Here is a 20389-nt window from a genome sequence, read left to right as displayed (position 1 = left end):
GATCTCGGTCCCCAAGTTATTTTTTCAAGTGATGGTGAAATCTGGAAAGAACTGAGGGAGAAGGAAAGTAAAACAGTGCCTGGGGACCGGCAACAGGGCCTAAAAGCCACAGGAGAAGGGCGTAAAACAACCCTTCGCAGCATAGTAATGATGCTCGACCTGAGGGAACATAATCGGTAGGAAAAGAGTGTTTTCTTCATAAAAAATGCAGCCACAACGCAAGACCTTTGGAAAGCAATAGGGAGTAGTAGATTTTAGCCCAGAATAAGACCCGTGATCCCACAAGGATAGCTGAGCCTGGAGGTGACTGCAGGAAGCCCTCACGAAGAAGATGCTGGAAAAAGCAGCCGGGATTGTGCCAGGAGCGGCTTATAAAGAGGTGTTTAGTTCAGCCTAATAGATCTGTGTGTGTTTGTGTGTGTGCGCGCGGGCGCGGGCATGCAGGAGGCGTGAGCTCAACAGCCCTCGCTGAACCCCCACCCCTCCGGGCTGTTTGCATATGTCCGTGTGTGTGTGTGTGTGTGTGTGTGTGTGTGTATACAGGAAAGTACACAGGTGGGGATTTATGAGCACCGCGGCCCCAGCCCAGCGCTTCCTCGTGTCCCCCCATCTCTTCTCTCGTCCCCTCCACCTGGCCCGCTCCGCTCCTGCTCCCTCTGCCCCGCTCGGCCTGCGGATGCCCCGCTTCTCCCCTCGCAGGGCAAAAAGTAGGAGCACATAGTGAAGGCTGAAGGGATTAAAAAAACCAAAAAGCATGTCCCACCCCTCCTTTTCCTTCGCACAGCATTGCACCCTCGGTTTGGGAAAGGGCTCGCCGTTCCTCTAAAGCGGCAGCTGAGGCCACGTAACAGCACTAATAGCGTTGCTGGTGCTCCGGGCTTACACCACGCACGGATCCTTCCCCTGCTCGGAGGCTTGTTTTCCTAATCCAACCTAATAAAAAAGCTTTATTTTTTTTTCCCCTTTGCTGAAGCCTGTAAACTCAACACACGCACAGGCAGCAGCGGGCAAAGGTAAAAAGAGCATTTGCAATGGGAAGGAACAGAAGAAAGACCACGTCTCCACATGATAAAATTTTATTACAAAATATGAGATAGATTAATAGTCGTAGGGGAGTTTCGGGGGCGGGGGGGAAGGGGAAGGGGTTATGTAACAAACAAAAAAGCATCACCAGAAAAACAAACCTTCCACCCAAGTTTTCCAGGTCCCAATTTTTTTTTTTTTTTTTCACATTGTGTTCATCTCGGACAGTAAACGATCACTTTCAATCCACACAGACCCGCGAAGCGATACAGTGCTCTTTTCTTATTTACATCGATTATTTTTTTCCCCCCGCTATGATACAGGCGCGGCAGAGACGAGGCTCCCGCCTCCCAGCCAGACTGCGTTTGTTCTGCACCAAGCACAGGCTCGCAAAACCTCCTGGGCTTGCAGACCTTCTCCAGCGTCCCCGTCACCCACGTGTCCCCGGGCAGCGGGGACGGAGGCATCTCCCTTCGGCCGGGGTTCGCACGCCCCCAGCTACATCGCTCGGCTCCGAGCCCTCCCTCACGTAGCGAAGAGGGGGTTTTTGCTCCGACAGCATCACTCCCCGTCTCCCCCGGGCTTTCTCCGTGGGGAACATCTGCCCTCGGCCACCGAGAGGTGCAGTGAAATGCGGGGCTAGAGGCTTCTGTACGCGCAAAAATAGAGAAATAGCCAAAAATTCCTACGGAAGGTGTTGCTGCTCATACAGGTGTGGGGGCAGCAGGAGGAAGAAGGGGGTTACACCATACAAACTTTCCTCAAAGCCTCACGTCTTTGAAACCACCATCTAACGCTCTCTGCCTCAAAGTTCAGGCCTGCAGCAGCTCTCTGTACAAAAACCATTGTGGTTTTCCTTCAGACTTCTTTTTTTCTTTTTTCAAAGCGTTGCCTTTGCACTAGTAAAGCATTTGCATGTCAGCGTTTTGCATGCAGACCAGTGGTGCTGCCTGGGAAGCAGTACTGGGCTGGGGTGGGTTTTTGGTAAGACACTTCTTCCTCTGCCCCCCCATCAAATAAAAACCAAAATAAAATAAAAATATATATATATACACACACGCGCAGTCTAGGTGAGGAGGAGCAGATGTACTTTTTCTGTAGTGAAAAAAAACAAGATCATGAGGAAAATTATTTAAAATTTCCCTAAGATTTAAAGCTGCCTGTTGGTTGTTTTGGCTTTGTGCTGGTTTTCAGCGAACAGGTTTTGGGCCCCATCAGCACGGCAGGGAGAGATGGAGGGAAGCAGAGGTTTCCCCCTCCAAAAAAGAAAAAAAATGAGGGGGGGGAAACGAGATCCCTCTGCGAGGGTCGCGGGTGAGGGCTAACCCCACGACCAGCCCGACGGCACATGCGGTGGCTGGGTCGCCCCTGTGCCCTGTAGTTTGGCTCACACGTTTAGGAGGTCCAACCTCATGCACAAAAAAAAAAAGCACAAAAAAAACCCAAAAAACATCTTCCTGCATGGAGGCTGCAGGTTCCGGGGGCTGCCGGCCTCCGGGGGAGCACGGGGACCACGGTGCCGCAGGCTGGCCGTGCCAGGGCTCACCTGACAAGGAGCTGAACGGGCGCCAGCGGGGTGGAGCCCAGCAGGTCCCAGCACGGCCGCGTTGGGTCCCCACCAGCCCCACCGAGCTTCCTGGAGACACCAGCGGGGACTGGCTGAGGTATCTCCACGCTACCCTGAAATTCCTTTGGCGTGAGCTCAACCTGCCCGTCCCGGCAGACACGCAGGCTCCTACACCCTGCACCCCCGCCGCTTTCCGAGGGGTTTTTCCATAATCAGAGGCCTTCCCTGAGGCTCTCTAGACCCATCTCTGAGCAGAAGCAAGAGGTAAATCTGACGCCTGCATGGAGTCTTCAGGTCATGCACCACTCCTACCCCCCCATTTCGGGGGGACGGGAAAGGGCACTGCATGCCCTAGTCGCTCATATGGCTCAGCCGGACCCCCGAGGTGAGGCAGGAAAAAGAAGGGGCCCAGGTCACAGCAGTGGCATTGGCAGGATCCTGCTCTGTGCCCTGAAGAGGAGCCAGACCCCAAAGCCAACAAGGTAGATGGTAAATGAGCCCATTTGCTCCAGCACCCACCGATCCCCAGCGAGCTGTGACGACAAGCGATGAAAGTTGGAAAAAGGATGTGGAGGACATACACGTGGTCAGCAAAAGCTGATTTATAAGGCAGACTCTCCAATCCTCACTTGAACACGGTGTCATCAAGCCCTGCAGCCAGGCAAAGGCCCTAGTGCTGAGGTCTGGAAAGCCCTTCCCACACACCGCCGGGGAAAGTCACCCAAGCCGGCTCCCAGCAATCGGTGGCCTGACTTCACCCCTCCATTGCCACCCTCCCTGGTGGCACGGAGAAAGGAGGAGGCTTCTAGCCAAAGAGCCACAGGAAGGGCTCGCTGCACCACCAGCACCCGGCACATCATCCATCCCAAAGCCTACACCGCGCCACACGCTGCCCCCTCCAGATCCTTCCTGCCCTCCTCTCCTGTCACGCCAGACCAGCCACGTGTGCCCCAGGGTCTGTTTATTGAAGGCAAAGGACAACGAGGAACCCAGCCGCGGTTTTTGGCTAATGCGCAGGTGAGCAATAGCAGAGAGGGGTGGCCTTCAAATTTCCGCGGCCTGAAGATGCCAGGGTTCAGCGTGGCCTTCCAGCTCACGCTGCAGACGCACATCAGTCCACGCGTTACTTAAATTTGTTCAAAGAAGAATAAAAGGGGAGGACGGGGTGGGGGAAATCGATATTCTGTTGAATGCAGCGGGTACGTTATTTGTTCCTGATTCATTTTTTACCTGCACACTGCTGTTTAAACTGGCATGGCCTGGTTCTTGTTCTGCCTAAGTTTAACCCCTGGTAGACTTTGAAGAATGGCTGATGTGCCCCACGCGTCATGGCACCGCATGGAAGAGGAGGGAAGGTGCCTTACGGAGCCCGAGGCGGTGAACCTGTGAGGTAGGTAACATGATTACAATCTGAACAGCAGGATTTATTGGAATTTGTTTCAAAGATGCTTTTTTTTTTTTCTTTTTTTTTCATTTCTGTCTGAACGTGATGAAATGGCAACAGCAAAAGAACAGTGTGATTGGCGATGACTGAGTCCCTGTGTGCATGTGCAAGGCACGAGAAGAGCCCGGCCAGTGCTTTTTTGGAGAAAGGCACGTTGTATTCTGGGAAACCAGAGCTTTATCAGTGGCTTTTTTGCAGTCCCCTGGGTGGCTTCAAGGTCCATGCTAGTCCTCCCAGAGACACCTGAAGTCAAAATTCATCTTGGAAGCAGAAATGCTAAGGACACAACCAAAAAAAACCTGGCCAAGCGGGGCAGATACTCGCAGCCCCGAGTGAGCTGGCAGCCAGGAAACCACAGGTGGGCTCAACGGGACACAGACGATGGCTTTTCTCATCTGCTTTTGTGCTGTCCCTTGCTTGAAGGCACGACAGGTGAGTATGCTATAGGCCCCTTCTACGCCCCACAGAGACTGGGATTGTCGACCCAAGCAGCCCTGGGCACACGCTCCTGTTCTCGCACGTCAGAGGTGCCACGGCCACGGCCACGCCGTGGGGCAGTCCAGGAGGATTGCGCCGACGGTTTGAAGTGAGACCTCTCACGTGCAGCCAGGCTACCAACCCGTCACGACCCTCCTCGGGCTCGCCAAAGGCACCTCCCTGAAAGGGGTACAAAAGAAATCCCAAAGAGTTTGAGGCACGAAGGACAGTTGCTCCTGAGTGACAAATAAATAGCAGGTTTGCTGGAAGAAAGCCCTTTGGAATCCAAGGTCCATCGCCCCAGTGCCGCTGGGAGCCTCGTCATGAGATCAGTCTGTAATTATAACTCTTTTTTAATGAATTTTCTTTTAAAACCAGAAACAGCTGGGGACTGGGCTTGCAGAGGGGGCTTGCCCGCCACTCCTGCCCCGCCGGTTGATCACAGCATGGGTTTGTTCTTACACACGAGAAGAGGAGAGGCCCCTCAGAAAAGGAAAAGAGTTTCAGCTGCTCTTGGAGAAGTGGCGAACGTAGGCGGCTCCTAGTTCTGGTGCCGCTTCATGTGGAGAGCCAGATGGTCGGAGCGGGAGAAGCACCGGCCGCAGGCTATGCACTTGAAGGGCTTGGCGCCCGTGTGCTTCCGGTAGTGCCGGGTCAGCTCGTCGGAGCGGGCAAAGCGCCAGTCGCAGCCTTCCCACGTGCATTTATAGGGTTTCTCACCTGCGGGGAAGAGCCACAGGTCACAGGCACAGCCCCGTCACACAAGAGCCTTGGAGGACGTGCATCTGCCCGGCCTCCCAAACACCCACCCCGTCCTCGCAGAGATGCCCGGTCCTCCTTGGGAGGCCCCGGAGGGCACCCAGGGCTGCCCCGCTGCAGAGCAGGGCTCGTGGCCAGGCCGATGCTTTACACCACCAGCGCTCACTTGCACCATCCACCACGGGACCAGAAACCGCTGAGCTGCAGTAACCAGGCCTTGTCCATGCGCCCCGCCTCGCTTTGGTTTCTAGGCTTGGTTTCTAGTGCTGTTCCTGTTGGATTTTGGAGCATTTTTGGCTAAAGAATTTTCTGAGTTCTTTTTTATTTTTCAACTAAAAAGCCAAAATTCCTATGGAAGGCGCTGCTGCTTATACAGGTGGGGGGCTATCAGGAGGAAGAAGGGGGTTACGCCATATAAACTTTCCTCAAAGCCTCACATCTTCAAAACCACCATCCAGCACTCTGCCTCAAAGTTCAGCCCCGCAGCAGTTCTCTGTACACAAAACATCGTGTTTTCTTTAGAGCATTTGGGTGACGCAATGCCTCTGCCCTCTCCCCCCTCCCGCCCATACACACCTATTCCCAAACTGAAATCAATTAAATTGTGCAACTTCTCAGCCAGCTGAGAACTGGGCTGGAAAAGCCTCTGCCTGCTTCCAACACCCTGCATGCCCAGGTTGTAGAGCTGAACCCTGGCTGCAGCCCTCTCCACGCATGGGTGTGGTGCTCTCAAATATTAGCCCTCGCTCTTAACAGCCTGAACAAGCAGGCAGAGTTCAGGGAATGTGCTGACTTTCCCGACCTCAAATATTTACCGTTTCATCGGCCAATTGCTGAGCGCACCATCGCGGCATGAATGCACGTACACATGCAGCATGCATGCACAGGCATGTGTGCTGTGCTCCGACATGCTCCCCGGTGAACGGCCGTTCCTCCCCACAGCCCCGTGTGCTAGGCAGGCGGTGCGTTTGTCCAGGAAACACAAAACATTCAGCCACGGCAAGATCTACAGTGTCTTGCACGCACCAGACAAAATATGAAAGCACAGACACGTGAACCTGGAGGAGACAAGGCGCCACGACCACATCCTGCTCCTTAAAAAGCCCCTGGGCTCTGCACCACGGGGAGGGGAGACGTGTATTTTTTATGCCTCAGGTAAATAAAGAACTTAAAGTCAATTTACAAGCAGCGTGCTGGATGTTTTACAGCACGCTGGGGGTCTCGGGGTCTGCGCTAGCTAAGACAAAGGCAGGATTTGCGCTGTGCAGCCACAGACATTGTCCCAGCCAGGTCACCTGGCTGGGTCAACCCTACCAAGGCCCTTTAGTTTCAAACAATAACAGGTTGATCTCCAGGATAGAAACAAAATGCTTTCCATTGTCCCAGGAGCTGGCTCCATCTCCCAGGACAGCACGGCAGGGCAAGCTCAAACAAAGGACCCGAGCTGGCATTCCCAGCCCCCGGGAGGTGGGTGAGCAGCCACCGGGTTATATATTTAATCTCACAATGGCACCCAGGAAATGAATGGTGTCTCCAGGAGATGAATACAGCCCAGCCCATAGCAACAGGCAAACCACACGAAAAGATCTTAGAGATCGCGTACTTCTCAGCCCAGCTGCCATCAAGCGAGGAATCGAGAGAAAGGGCGTTATTAACCCTTCAAGCGATGGCGCTGAAGCGGCATCGAGCGTAGGTAGCGGGCAGGGGCTGGGACAGGCCGCGCCGCTGCAGCTCCGGTGCTGTGCTCAGCGAGGCTGAGGCCTCAAAAGCAAAACACGAGGCTTCAAAAATTGGACGCAGACGCCCTGAGCCTGCCTGCATATGGCGCTCTGTTTTGGATTGCCGCCTTCTTACCCACCCCACACCACCACTGGTTTTCTTGGCTACTCGGGTCACACCCTCCTTCACCTCTCTGTCCCTCCGTCTTGCAGTAAGTGAAGTTAGAGGAGGCAAACACACTTGGAGTTCCAGCCCAATTACTGGGAAACCTGGAAAAATGACTGCGTTTTACTGGGTTCAGAAACCACCCAAGTTTGCCTGGCTGCATCTTTATATTGTGACTTGTAAGGGCTGCGCATGTCTCAGATGGGTCCCATCTCTGGGCACAGAGGTAAGACCCGTGCTCCAAACGGAAGGGGAAAAGAGATATTTCATTTTAAAGCGAGGGCCCTAGCGTAGCCCTGAATACAGATTGCTGTTGTGACAAATGCTTATCACCACCCAGCTCTCGGAGCTGGGACAATGTCCTTCCTGTTCCTTTCTTCCACCCCTTCCGTGTTGTGCTCCTACCCAGGCCCTGCCAAAAAAATATTGTACCTCATGCACAAAGAAAAATTCTTTGCTGGCTTGTTTGAAGGACTGATAAGGCGAAAACGGAACAGAGCCAAGTGCGAGAACTGATTCCCAGCCTCAGGATGGGTTTTGTTCGTTGTTAATAAAAAAGAAAAGTGAACTCTGGGCCAGCTTAATTGCATTCAGTAAAGATCAGCCCTTCTATAAAAGAGATTTATGAGGGCACTGATGGTTCCTGGACAACCTGGGGATCTGATAAAGTTTCAGGTATAATAAATGCCTTAATGAGAAGACCTGTGCTTGAACACACGAGTGCCACTGAGCTAGATTTACTCCGGGGAAGCTGGTTGTGGTGGGAGCTCCTCTGTACTAGTGGCCATGTTTACAGCAGCAAGAGCAGCCCGCGGCACCTTTGCCCTCGGGTCTGAGGGCCCAGCCCTTCTGCACGTGTATTCGGAGCCCTTCTGCACGTGTATTTGGCAGCTCCAGTGATACACCACTGGCAGACGCTAAGGGGACAAGCACTGGGCGCGAGTGGTCCGTGTGGCTGGTACACAAGGAGATACCAGGGCTTCCTTCCTCTCCTTGGGAACCACAGGGGTGCCTGACACAAAAGGGACAGCCCTTGTCTCCTCAGAGGTCATATATATGCACCACATGCCTTTATACAACCTTTCTAGAGGCTAAGCAGGATCAGACCTGGCTAGGATTTGGGACATCTCAAAGGAAGGGCTCAGAATGATAGAGGTTTTGGGGGCACCTCCTCCTCCCAGTCCAGCAGCTCGAGAGCCTCCAAGAGTTCTCCTAAAATCCAGGCCATCCCTCCAGAAGGCAAGCAAGTGCACAGAGCAGCGTACAGTCACTATAAACCAGTGCAACCATTGGACTTCTTTTAACATTAACATCGATAGGCTTAACTGTGCTCCTTACCCCAATAACCACCCTAGATTAAGGTAATCAGCTACGTTATCACGGCCATTAACAGGCACAGTGCGAGAAGTGCAGGCTGGCAGAGCTTCTGGATGCAGCGGTGCTCTTACCTGTGTGAGTCCTCTGATGTGCCTTCAGGTGGGAGCTCTTGGTATAAACTTTTGAGCAACCTGCAAAAACAGAAAAGACACAACTTTCCCGTGAGGAAGGAGCCCTTGCTCAAACAAACCCAGAACATTTATATTTGAGGGACAGAGCAGGCCTGAGAAGCACTCTGGGTAACGGTATGCAAATAAGCCTGGCTATACCTGTGTTGTTTCGGCAGTAACTAAAGAGCATTTGTTCCCCAAGACAGTCACACCTTTACAACACTCCACCTCTTGCCACACAATCCTGACACCCGTGGGCATTGTGCCGGGAACTAGGGCCGGGGAGGGGAAGAGTCAGGCGCAGACTTTCAAATCCCCCCCTTTCCTCAACCAGGTCTTCGAGGCAGGATGAAAACATCAAATTCACCACCGTTAGCTGCTGGCTTTGTGCTGCCGTTTGTCTCTCTGGATTCCAAATGAAACTGGTATCACTACTGCAAGGATGGAGGGAAAATGTGTTTTGTAATAGTCCCAGCTCCAGCAGATGTGGTGAAAATGTTGCAGGAAGCAGGAAACGCCAGGTACGCTATGGAGCCACAGCTTGGCTTTCAGGATCCAGAATCCAGCCAGTGGGAAGCTTTTTCAGAAGATCAGCAACAACAGGTTTAATCAAAGAAAGGCTCTTAACAGAAACACCGTGACTTTGGCAAAAGTTTCAACAGCAGGCGTCTCAAAATGAATCATTCCTAGTTCCTCATTTCAGTTAAAATTTAGAAAAGCTTCTCCTGCTGCCTCTATAGCCCTGCCTCATTGTGCTTTGACAAGTATATTTAAATACAAATTTTAATTTTTACGACCTGCATAAGCAACAGAGTCATATTTTTCGTTCCAGCGTTTCCACACAGCCTAAAGAAGCCTCTTGCATGAGATCAGCTCTCCATCCTGCCCTGCTCAGGAGGTGCGGGAACAGCTAGCAGCCCTTCCCCTCCCCATGGTAGGAGGGATAAGGGTTGGTGACCCAGTTCAAGTTTGCTTCTGAAGCCTCAGAGGTCCCTCACACTCAAGAGAGAGATGAGTATGCATGAGACCAAGGACTGCCTCCCTGCTGGGCAGAGAAACAAAGCCAGCCGAGCACCCAGAGCAGTGTGCAAGCCCAGAAAGAGCAGCACAGAGAAGCCAGTGCAGGGCACAGCTGAGCTTCATTCCCCCATGAGCAGGCAGAGGAAAAAGCGCTGGGGCCACCACCTGGAAACCTGGATCGGGGTGTTGCAAACAGGTCTCCCCTGTTCACCCAGTTGCCGGTGCGAATTTGGCATCCCTCCTGTCGCTGCCTCACGCAGACCACATCAGTAAGACCTGCTGCCCCTGCCATCAGTCCTGACTGGTTTCACCTCTAGCTGAACCTCAGTGTGAAGGATTAGAAGACGCCCTCCGCTGTCTCTGCATGTACACACTATCAAGCCACCCAGTGTTTATTCAGCACAGGCTGTTTGGTTGGGTTTTTTTGCACCATAGGTGTGTTCCCACCTTCTTATGCAGGCCAAAATCCTGCTGAAAACAAGCGAGCTTTGCCTTGGTAATGCATCCCCCAGGACGAGACTCTTGCTCTGACCAGTTCTGACAAGAGCAATGGGGTCTGTCTCAGAGCACTTACACCCTTAATCTGTCTCCCAGTGTGATCAGCAGAAGGTTAAAAAAATCAGCACAAGCTGATAACCACAAGAACATGGGTGCAGCTTCTGGCTCAGAAAGCCTCTAGCCTGCAGGTTGCCAGAGGGTGCGAAGCTGTGAGCACAGAAGGATCTCTAAATATGTCCTATTCTTATACACATCCTAGGGTCGCTCCTGGAGACAGGATCTGGCCTAGACGGGCCTCTGGGCTGCCCTACTCGTACCCTTGTACCCCAGAAAGAGCACGTAAGTCTTGCAGGAGGCAGTTAGGAAATTACTTTCCCCAGTCCACACACCCCCATGGGAAAACTGTTTGCTAATCCCCAACAGCCAGATGCCTGGGGCTCAGCCCAGGAAGTGGAAGGTGTGTCTCTGCACAATGACTGGTGATTTTCAAGCCCTCACACTCGTGTCACTGGGATTTCTCGCTAGGGACACGATTGCTTGCCTCCCACGTGGCATGAACGAGAGTCTGTAGCTGTGGGTCCCACAAGTTCTCTGTGCACAGCGCAGGAAACCCTGCAAGCTGTCCCCCTGCAAGGCATTGCAGGTCTTTGGATGGACGTGCTCTTGCAATGAGGTGACACACAGGGACCAGCTTCAGCTCTGGGCTGACCGTTACCCTGAAATACCCTTTCACACCATCCTGATGCAGTACATGAAGCCACGGAAGGATATGAACCAGAGATATTCAGTTCATTGCCTCTTTGGAAGAAGAAAATTGGAGCCACAGAAAGAGACTGTAAAGGCCGCTTATGCAAATTCCCCAGTGGTTTGCCACCCGTTATGGGAGAGTGAGAAAGCCAGCATGGTTTCACCTGCAGAGAGCATGTGGCTGCTCAGGGTTAGGCAAGACCAGAGCGCAATGGGCAGCTAAGCCAGAATGTTTCCAGGAGCATCCCTGTGCTTTGCAGGAGTTCTTTGCCTCTCAGAGTCAGGCTTGCTTTTGCCAGAGCATGAAGGGGAAAGGAAAGGGAGAAAAAAGGCATCAGCTAGCACAGGCAGGATCGGCCTCTTCTACTCCCATGGTGGTGGTAGGAACCCCACTTCCCTGGGGCTCTCCACCCAGCTCCATAGCTCCCTTCGTCATGCAGACAAAGCCATTTCAGATTAAACTCCTGCGGAGGCCCAAGGCAGCCCCCAGCCTCAGCGTGTCAAGAAGACTCTCCTCCCCAAAACCAAGCCAGTACATCGGCCGTGAGCATACCTGGGTAATCGCAGTGATGGATCCTCCTCTTCTCCAGCTCAGGGTTGTTGCGTCTGTTGTATTTTGGGGGCTGCATGGCAATGTGCCCTTGGGAGAGGGTCCCAAGGCCGTTGGGGACTGGAGGGACCTGGGATGACTGGACCAACTTCAGTCCAAAAGTGGCTTCATAGGATGGTGGGGGAGAGATGGTGTTGATGAGCTCGGGTTGATTTTCTGGGCTGCCGGGCTGTGAGTTGGGGGGCGAAGGGGGCAGGTTCACCCCTGGAACAGCGTAGAACTGCCCTGAGATGTTGAAGTTTCCCTGTCCCTGGGAGACATGCGGGTACTGCTTAAGTGGCCCTCCTGGCTGGACCGGTCTGTGGACCACGCTGGACATGGTGTTACCTGTGGACATGGTGACACCAGTGAGGCTGTTGATGGCTGTGGTGCTGTTGGAGGAGGATGTCAGAGTGGTCATGTCAGCGCTTCCGCTGCCAAGAGGCATCTGGTAAAGCTGGGATTGCTGTGGATTGGTGGATAAGGGGATCTCAGGGGGCATCTCCTGCTTGATGAAGATGTTGTTCACTGCCACAGACTGGGGCATGCTGAAGACACTGGTGAAGTCGGGCAGGGTCTGTGTGGGGCCGGAGGCAGAAGAGCAGGGCTGGGCGAAGCTGGTGCCAGGCTCTGTTTTGATCTGTGGGAATGGCGTCATGGGTTTGGGTGGCCGGTAAAGTCCAGTGCGCAGGTGCGTCGTGTCTGGCAGAATCACGTTGATGTTCACGCTGTACGGCGTAGAAGTGGGCTTCTCTGTGGAGAAGAACTCATCCACCACCGAGGCGCTCTCCCGGCGGTACTTCTTGTCTGGTATCATTGGGATGGGCGGCACCTCGTTTGAAAGGTACTTATCCATTTCAGACCGTGCCTATGGCAAAAAATACAGGTAAGAGAAGTTGTGAAGCGTGACCTTGACGTACTGGTGGTGGGAGTCCAACGTTCAACAGATACTTAAGCTAGCAGGAAACTGAGAGAGCAGCAAGAACGGCCGAGGAGTCACAGGCTGTGGTGATTTAGCTTCAGTCTCTGACTCAGCCACAGACTCCCCAGGAGTGAATCACTGTCCTCTGTCCCACTTCCCTCCTACCTATCTGCACTGATAACAAAGGATAAGCTAGGCAGAGGATGTAGTTATGAGAGAAATGTAGCCTGATAAAGAAGAGCCAAGCTTTAGATACAAAGCTTTGGTCACACAAACAAGAGAATTTAACACTAGAAATGGGATGAAATCAGAAACTCTGCTCCAGTCAGCCTCACGCTTTGGGTATGTTGGATCTGCAGCCCCACTGTGTACATGCTGACTCTGGCCTCCTTTAAACTCAACAGCCTGAGATGCGCTGCATTTTATTCTACAACAATATCTTTAATTAATTGATAATAATTTGGGGTATAGCCCTAGAAACCTAACTGATGCTGCCAGTAATTCAGTGGACTGTGAGCCTAAAATGGAAATTGCCAGGCACACTGTCTTATCTTGGTAAAGTGACTCAGCCCTCACCTAACCTTTGGTTTAGTTCTAGTTTTGTAGAACTGTTTGTACATGTCTGGGTCCTCCAAGCTAACAGGACCTCTAGCTCAGACAATCACCACTTGCCAGGCTTCTTCCCTTCCTGGTTCATGTCTGATGCGGCATCCCACTGGATCCAGGCCCAATAATTCAGCAACCTGATGGAGCAATCCGCTAGGAAATTCATCCCCTGGCATTTGATGACTCAAGTTCTGCTCTTTGTGGTTAAAGATACCAGCGCTAATGCTTTTCTATAAAGCTACAGCCTTTAATTATGTGGTTATCCATGTGTCAAGCTCATTGCAAAGCCCTCGTAGACTCATTCATATGTAGAGGAGCTGGCAAAACCACCAGGTTTCCCTGGCAAAGCCCACAGGGCACTTCAGGAGAGCAAGCTGATCTCACCCCACACCCTGCATGCTTGAGCCCAGGTTTTTATAGCACTGAACTATGTCACTGGAGTGCAATAGGCCAAAGTCACCCCTGCTGCAACTTCATTGCTCTTAACAAAGCTGGACGGCATCCAAGAGATTTCTTCGCTCTTTCCAGCGAAACATATCACCTGTGCTTCCAGCTAATTCAAAGAGCCCTTGCACCTCTGCAAGCCATGCTGGCAACGCATGGGTAAGCTGGCTTCTACCCAAATACAGGTACGTGCCACAAATACACCCTCTTCTACATGGGTGTAAGCTCAGAGCAGCTGGACTTGGAAGTGTTACACTGCACTGGAACTGAGAACCTTGCACCAGGACTGTGTTTTTTACGCTGTGCTTGCCACACCAGTGTGTGTACACACTGTGCCGTAAATCCTAACCATTCTCACTGAAAGCGCAGGACCTGAAAAGTACCTGCCCTCATTAAAGAAAGCCATGTGTTGGCACTACAAGCTCACTTGATGTCACAGCCTCACCTAACCACCTCTGCTCAGCAGCGCTGCCTCCAGCAACACCCCCTACCATGCTCCAGGCACACCCTAAAGCTCAGGCATCAGCAGGAGGCAGGGAAGAGCCTCAGGGACCCTCAAATCAGCCCTTGCAGACTGGTCCAAAACCTTGATTTCCTCTCTGCCCCCCCACCCCTGCAGCATCCAGCTTGGGCTCCTGCCCAAGGGAGAACCACGCCGAAGCTTTGAAGCGGAACCCTGCCAGCTCCTGCCCTGTGCACCCACACTGGCATATTACTGTTACCCTTGGGAATCAGCTTGCTCGAGGTAGTACCAGAGGCTCCAAATGCCGTACATACCTGAGCAATGAAATGGCCCACTTGCCAGGAGTGGGGGCAGGGGGAAGGAGTTGGATGCCTTTTACTTCTACACTTCCCTTATCTCTGGCATTTAACTTTCTCACCTTCAGTTCCCAAGGGAAGGTCTCCCCTACACACAACTCCAGTAGGTCCTTATAGGGCAGGTGACCAGGCAGGTATATTAAATGCAGAAAGGCACAGAGGGCCTTAATTTCAGATCCAAAACCTGCATCCCCAGCCAGAGTCCCCCTGTCCGCTGCCTGCCCCCCGATCAGTGTCTCCCAGCCTCCTTTTCTCTCATAACCACCCCTACCTGCAAAGAAAATTATTCTTCCCGTCATTCCATTAAAACCTGACAAATCCACCTCTGATCCTGAGCAGCCGCAGGATCCTGGGAAAGGGGGTGTTAAGGGGCAGCTGGTCAGCAAAGCAAAAGCAACGGGCTTTCACTGGACAGGAAAGGATACCAGTCCCATCCGTAGCTGCAGCCCCACAGGTGTGTGCAGGACTGGGACGGTCGGTGAGGGCCCCACCCCACTGGAATCCAGGCTGTCATAATAGAATAGAATAGAATAGAATAGAATAGAATAGAATAGAATAGAATAGAATAGAATAGAATAGAATAGAATAGAATAGAATAGAATAGAATAGAATAGAATAGAATAGAATAGAATAGAATAGAATAGAATAGAATAGACTATCTCAGCTGGAAGGGACCTACAACGATCGTCTAGTCCAACTGCCTGACCAGGTCAGGCCTGTCCAAGTTAAAGCATGTTGTTAAGGGTATTGTCTAAATGCCTCTTAAACACTGGCATGCTCAGGGCATCGCCCGCCTCTCCCGGAAGCCTGTTCCAGCATTTGACCACCCTCTTGGTAAAGAAATGCTTCCTAAGCATAAATTCATTAAAAATGAACTGGAGAGAACTGTGCAACTGAGAGATATTCTTGCCTGATACAGTTGTTGTCCTTTTTTAGGCTTTTATGATAGATGGAAGCTGTTCCTCTAAAAGAGAAATCTAGACATAGATTAATAGATTAATTAGACCTTAATCTTAAGATTAATTAATGCATTGATGTTAAACGGTTCATTTTAATTGGTTGCTGGAGTGTTGCTACAATATGGGACTGACTCTTCTGGTGACTCAAACTTAGAGACAAGTCTTGGAATTTCCACTTGAATTTTAGTCTATGTCCAATCCAAATTCAGTAGCTTGGGGGCAATATCCTCATGGAACCTCGTAGATACGGGCTGTATGTATGTCTGTCACATGTCTGAATTTCACGCAAATAGTATAATATTGCAGAATGCTGCTGATTGTGTCACAGGTCCCACGTGGTGTGAATTTTGGGGCTGTCCTGTGCAGGGACAGGAGTTGGACTTGGTGATCCTTGCAGGTCCCTTCCAACTCGGCACATTCTATGATTCTATGATTCTGTGACCCCAAGGGCCCCAGAGTCCTTCAAAGAGGGAGAAAGGGGCACTTTGCTTGTTTGTGGCCCAGAAACACCCGCCAACCCTAGTCTGCTTGGGCACTGCTCGTGCTGGGTGCTGACACCTAACACCACGCCATTTCCCTAAGCATCTCCCAACCAATGCTCTATCCAAACCAACTCCTCGGGCCCACGGCCAGCACAGCTGGGATGACTAAGTGCTGACATGCCTGGGTGGGATCCAACTCAAGTGTCTTGAGTGCAGGTGTCCCTATCTGGCTGTCACTCGTGGCTCCTTCCACAGTCAGTGGGGATCCAGTTAACGGGGACACAAGAGACATGGAGGAGGTAGCTTCACAGGTGCCCGGGGGGCTTGCAAGGAGGGAGACACCATGAGTGGGAGGGAGGCAGGAGGAAGGTGGGAGAGGACGAGCCGCCATGTCCTCGCCAGCAGATCTGGGCGGCCTGTGCTGGGGTCGGGCGGGTGGGGGACAGTCCCAGCTCTTCTCTGAGGGGCTTTAGCGGTACCTCTCACCGACGGGGGAGGCGCGTGCAGAGGGAGGAAGGAGGAAAGCACTTTACCTCGAGAATGAGCGGCGGCATCCGCTGTTCCATCCTCATCGGGTGCAGCTGTGGGGCAGACAGGGCTGGGTTAGTGAGGCGGCCTCCCCTGCGACCCGGCCACCCCCCGCCAGCCTCCCCCCACCTCCCCGGCCCCTCACGGCCCCCAGGGGCCTCCCCACCCTGCCCGCGGGCAGGACCCCGCCGCCATCACCGGCGCCTCCGCCCGCCTGCCGCCCCCCACACATGGCGGCAGGCGACAGTTGCCCACCGGCAGTTGGTGGGCAGCACGAGGCCAGCGTGCCCCCACGTCGCCCCCTGCAGGCCGGGAGGACCAACAGCGGGAGGGGTGGAGCCAGCCTGGAAGTGGGAGGGGCGATGCCCCTTTGTGGGCGTGGCCAGCCCGGCTGTGGGCAGGGCTGGGCGGGAGCCATGTCTGAGCCGGGCTTGTGGCCATGGCACCCCCCACAGGAGCCCCAACCCAGGCTTCGCCTGCAGACACGGGGACGGGGGTTCGGAGGCCGCAGGAAGAGCAGGCAAGGGGTCGGCACACCCAGCCAGAGTGGGGGCGACCTCCGTTTTCCTCCTGCCCGGAGGTTGGAGAGGACCCGGCTGTGCCTTGACATCACCTTCTCTCTGCTCACCAACAGGGATTTTTCTCTTTTAAGTTTTTCATTCACAGAATCATAGAATCGCAGAATCATTAAGGTTGGAAAAGACCTCTGGGATCATCAAGTCCAACCCCCAACCCAACACCCCAGGATCATAAACCATGTCCCCAAGTGCCGCGTCTGCACATTGTTTGAACCCCCCCAGGGACGGTGACTCCCCCACCTCCCTGGGCAGCCTGTGCCAGGGCCTGACCCCTCTGGCAGGGAAGGCATTTTCCCTCACACCCAACCTAAACCTCCCCTGATGCAGCTTGAGGCCGTTCCCTCTCGTCCTGTCCCTGGTGCCTTGGGAGCAGAGACCAGCCCCCCCCTCACTCCAGCCCCTCTCAGGCAGCTGCAGAGAGCGAGAAGGGCTCCCCTCAGCCCCCCCTTCTCCAGGCTAAACCCCCCCAGCCCCCTCAGCCGCCCCCCAGCACACTTGTGCTCCAGACCCTGCCCCAGCCCCGCTGCCCTTCTCTGGACACGCTCCAGCCCCTCAAGGCCCTTCTTGTCCCGAGGGGCCCGATCCTGAGCCCAGCGTTCGAGGTGGGGCCTCGCCAGTGCTCAGTGTCCTCTTTAACACCACCCGTCCCAGCAGGGGGTGGGAGGAGGGACAGAGCAGCCTGCTGTGGGGATGAGCAGCGACTCAGTTCTCAGCTCACACAGCCACTCTCTGTCTCTACAGCTTAATCCTCGCCAAGAGGCAGAGAGGGATTTGCCATGGTGTTTGGAGCTTGCCCAAGGAGGGCAGCCTCTTGGTGAATTTGGGGAGCAGCTCAGCCTGGCTGCACGATTTGGTGAACTCTGCGCTTCTCATGGAGAAATAAAAGATAGCTGAGAAACACAGAGGTTTCCAGAGGAGGCTTTGAGGCATGGCGCAAAGACCTCCAGAACTTTCCAGCGCAGTCAAACGACTAATTTCTCCCACGCCCCTTGGGGGTCCCATCTAGAAAGGCTACCTTAGGGTAGTTAGAAACATTCATGCTGTGTCCCGGGAACAGGCTGGAAACCACTGGAGCAGGCAACAAGGGCTGAGCCTGCAACACTCAAACGAATCACGCATGAGGGGTTTTTTTTTGGTGCAGATGTGGGGCTGGGGCTGTGCCAAGCCCCAGCACCCCCTCCCTGGAACGGGCACCCACCACAAGGTGCTGTGATAGCTAGGAGACCCCGTGATCCACTGCATGCCCTGCGCCTCAGGCACAGCCCCTCTCCTCTGCCCAGCTTCTGACAAGCTCCCCATGCCACAGGCCAGGGCATCTGCAAGAGCAAGGACAGGAGCAGCTTCCCCCAGGAAGAGCCTCAGCCATGCGACAGGGCTCGGACAGACCATGCTTCCTGGCAGAAATGCGGCAGCGCCTTAAGCTAGACCCAGCTCCTCCGAGGTGAAGCTCTCAGGATCACACCACTGCCAGGCTCCTAGAGATGACTTGGGGGAATCCCACCTCTTCAGGCACAGGACCAGGTACCCCAACCACCCCTGGAAGTGGGCTCCCCGTGGACCTTCTCTGCAGTTTGCCTGCAGCTAGCCCATTCCTGTGCTTAGCAATCTCCAAGGTGGAAAGACATTGGCAGGAATTAAATCTCCTTTCTCATTCCCTGTATGCACTACACCGTGCTTGCAAATATCCTGCACACCTCTCTTCTCCTGCCTCGATTCCCCCCAGCTTTCCACAGAAGGCTGAGGGCTCTTCTCACAGCTCTCACGCAGACCTTTTCTCCAAGGTCAGTGCCCAAAATAGTGCCCTCCAGCAGCAAGTTAAGGGGAAGAGTTATCCCCAAATCCCAAAACAGTATGTATCTGCCTTCTGTGGGTTCAGCGTCAGCCTGTTCCCCATTCTCATTCCACATCATCCACTTGCAGCTGCTGCTGCCTGCTTGCTTCCAGCGTGCTCATTTTCTCCTCCACAACCACTAGGTTTCACCCTAACCTCTACCATTTCTCTGTTCCAACAAGATTGTGGTAAAGCCTTTTCTCGCCCTCCCAGTCTGGGGTCATGCACACGCTGTCAGGCTGGTCAGCCAGACTAGCAAGGGCTAGAAACCAGCCCAGCCTTCCCCCTCTCTCACAGAAAACCAGCAAAACCAACTCAATGGGCTCCATTTTCCCCCTTTTGAGGTGTTGATATTCTGTGAGTTGCATCTAAATAGAGGATGTTCCTTGCGAGGCCATGATAGACCACAGAGCCACGTGGCCTTGAGAGGATGGGTGGCAACCAGGCTGGGGATGTTGAGAGCTGCCATCCCTGGAGAGCCACTGGGATCCATGTGGTCTTCATGCCTGGAAGCGTGAGGAAATGTTTAAACATGAAATCTCCAGGTCAGAGCTACACAGGTTTTGGGGTTGAAAGCTATGTCCCATCACCCCCTTCAGCGGGAAGAGACAGCTTCAGGAGCACCTGCATACTTCAGGCAAGCTCCTTCGCACGTAGTGCTTGAGCCTGCAAGCGGTGGTCCACCTTCCAGATCCCTCATTTTGGGGTCAGCCACACCAGGAGACCAAGAAACCCCCCTGCTTTGCCAGCCAGCTGCATTCCAGACCTGCCATGGGAAGCGGCACAAATACAAAGGAAGCGCTTGAGGGCAAAGCGGGCCCCACCAGGAGGAAGCCCCCCGAAGGTGCCGGCTCTCTGCAGACTCCTCGGCCAGCCCAAGAGAGTCCTGGCGGCAGACTGCAGCCCTGCCTGGGGCAGCTCCGGAGAGGGCAGCTGAGGACACTGCGGTGGGCTCACATGAGACAGGAATGACCTGGAAAGATCAGCCCATCCCTGCCTCCCTGTCTGCCGGCCACAGGCAGGGAATTAACCATTTTCTTGCCTTTTTTGAGAAGGACGTATCACATAGCCAGGCAGCTCAGTTCATCTCAATACTGCAAGAGAGATACCCACCGTGGCTGGATGGAGAAAGCCTCCAGGGCCTCCTAGCTGAAGAGCCACTAAGTCTTTAGTGGGTTCAGCTTCCCAGTTTCCCTTATAGTCACGAGCAATGCCATCATTGCAACCACCAGAGATGAGGATGAGCTACAAGGTCTGGAGGCAGGCGTGCCCCAGACTCCACCAGCTGCATCGACAAGGGCTTCAGCAGCCGACACAGGAGCCATAGCTCAGGCAAAAAAGTGAGCAAAGGGGAAACACAGGCAAGGCAGCCATCCACAAATCTTCTGTGAGTCTGGAGGTGTCCAAACCGGGATCTCTGGTGTGGCCAGGAAAAGAAAGCCAATAAGAATAGCCTTTCATACAGTAACAGCCCTGAACTCCTGTGGTATTTTCCCCTTGAAGTCACAGTATTTATTGCTGACCAAGGAGGAGGGTCTTTTCAACTTGCCAGAGAAAAGTAAGCCGAAAAACCCAAGCAGGACAAGGAAAGGGGTTAAACAAGCGCTTTGTCCACTCCAGACAAGGCCATCGGACACCAGTTTGTGTCACTGGGCCAGCAGGAGCATGCACCGGCACTTCCAAACCCAGGACCTGGCGACCGAAAGTCCCTGGAGGGCAACAAAA

The 20389-nt window shown here is 53.6% G+C and overlaps 1 protein-coding gene across 2 annotated transcripts in view; it reads right to left on the bottom strand.

Annotated features, from left to right (window-relative positions):
* Window positions 1–1066: 1066 nt before the first annotated feature.
* The window catches only part of LOC104049896 (Krueppel-like factor 5), a 31894-nt gene continuing 12571 nt past the window's right edge, over window positions 1067–20389 (bottom strand). For both annotated transcript variants that reach the window (XM_064463439.1, XM_064463440.1), the window contains exons 2-5: window positions 16261–16308; window positions 11460–12363; window positions 8603–8662; window positions 1067–5231 (exon numbers count right to left, since the gene is read on the bottom strand). In XM_064463439.1, the coding sequence (XP_064319509.1) occupies window positions 5053–5231; window positions 8603–8662; window positions 11460–12363; window positions 16261–16308 (1191 nt within the window). In that variant the 3' untranslated portion in view covers window positions 1067–5052. The remainder of the gene's footprint in view (window positions 5232–8602; window positions 8663–11459; window positions 12364–16260; window positions 16309–20389) is intronic.

This window comes from Phalacrocorax carbo, chromosome 11, assembly GCF_963921805.1.
Source record: "Phalacrocorax carbo chromosome 11, bPhaCar2.1, whole genome shotgun sequence".
NCBI classification, from domain to species: domain Eukaryota; kingdom Metazoa; phylum Chordata; class Aves; order Suliformes; family Phalacrocoracidae; genus Phalacrocorax; species Phalacrocorax carbo.
The sequence above is the reverse complement of the archived record's forward strand: the minus strand, read 5'-3'. Positions and strand labels throughout refer to the sequence as shown.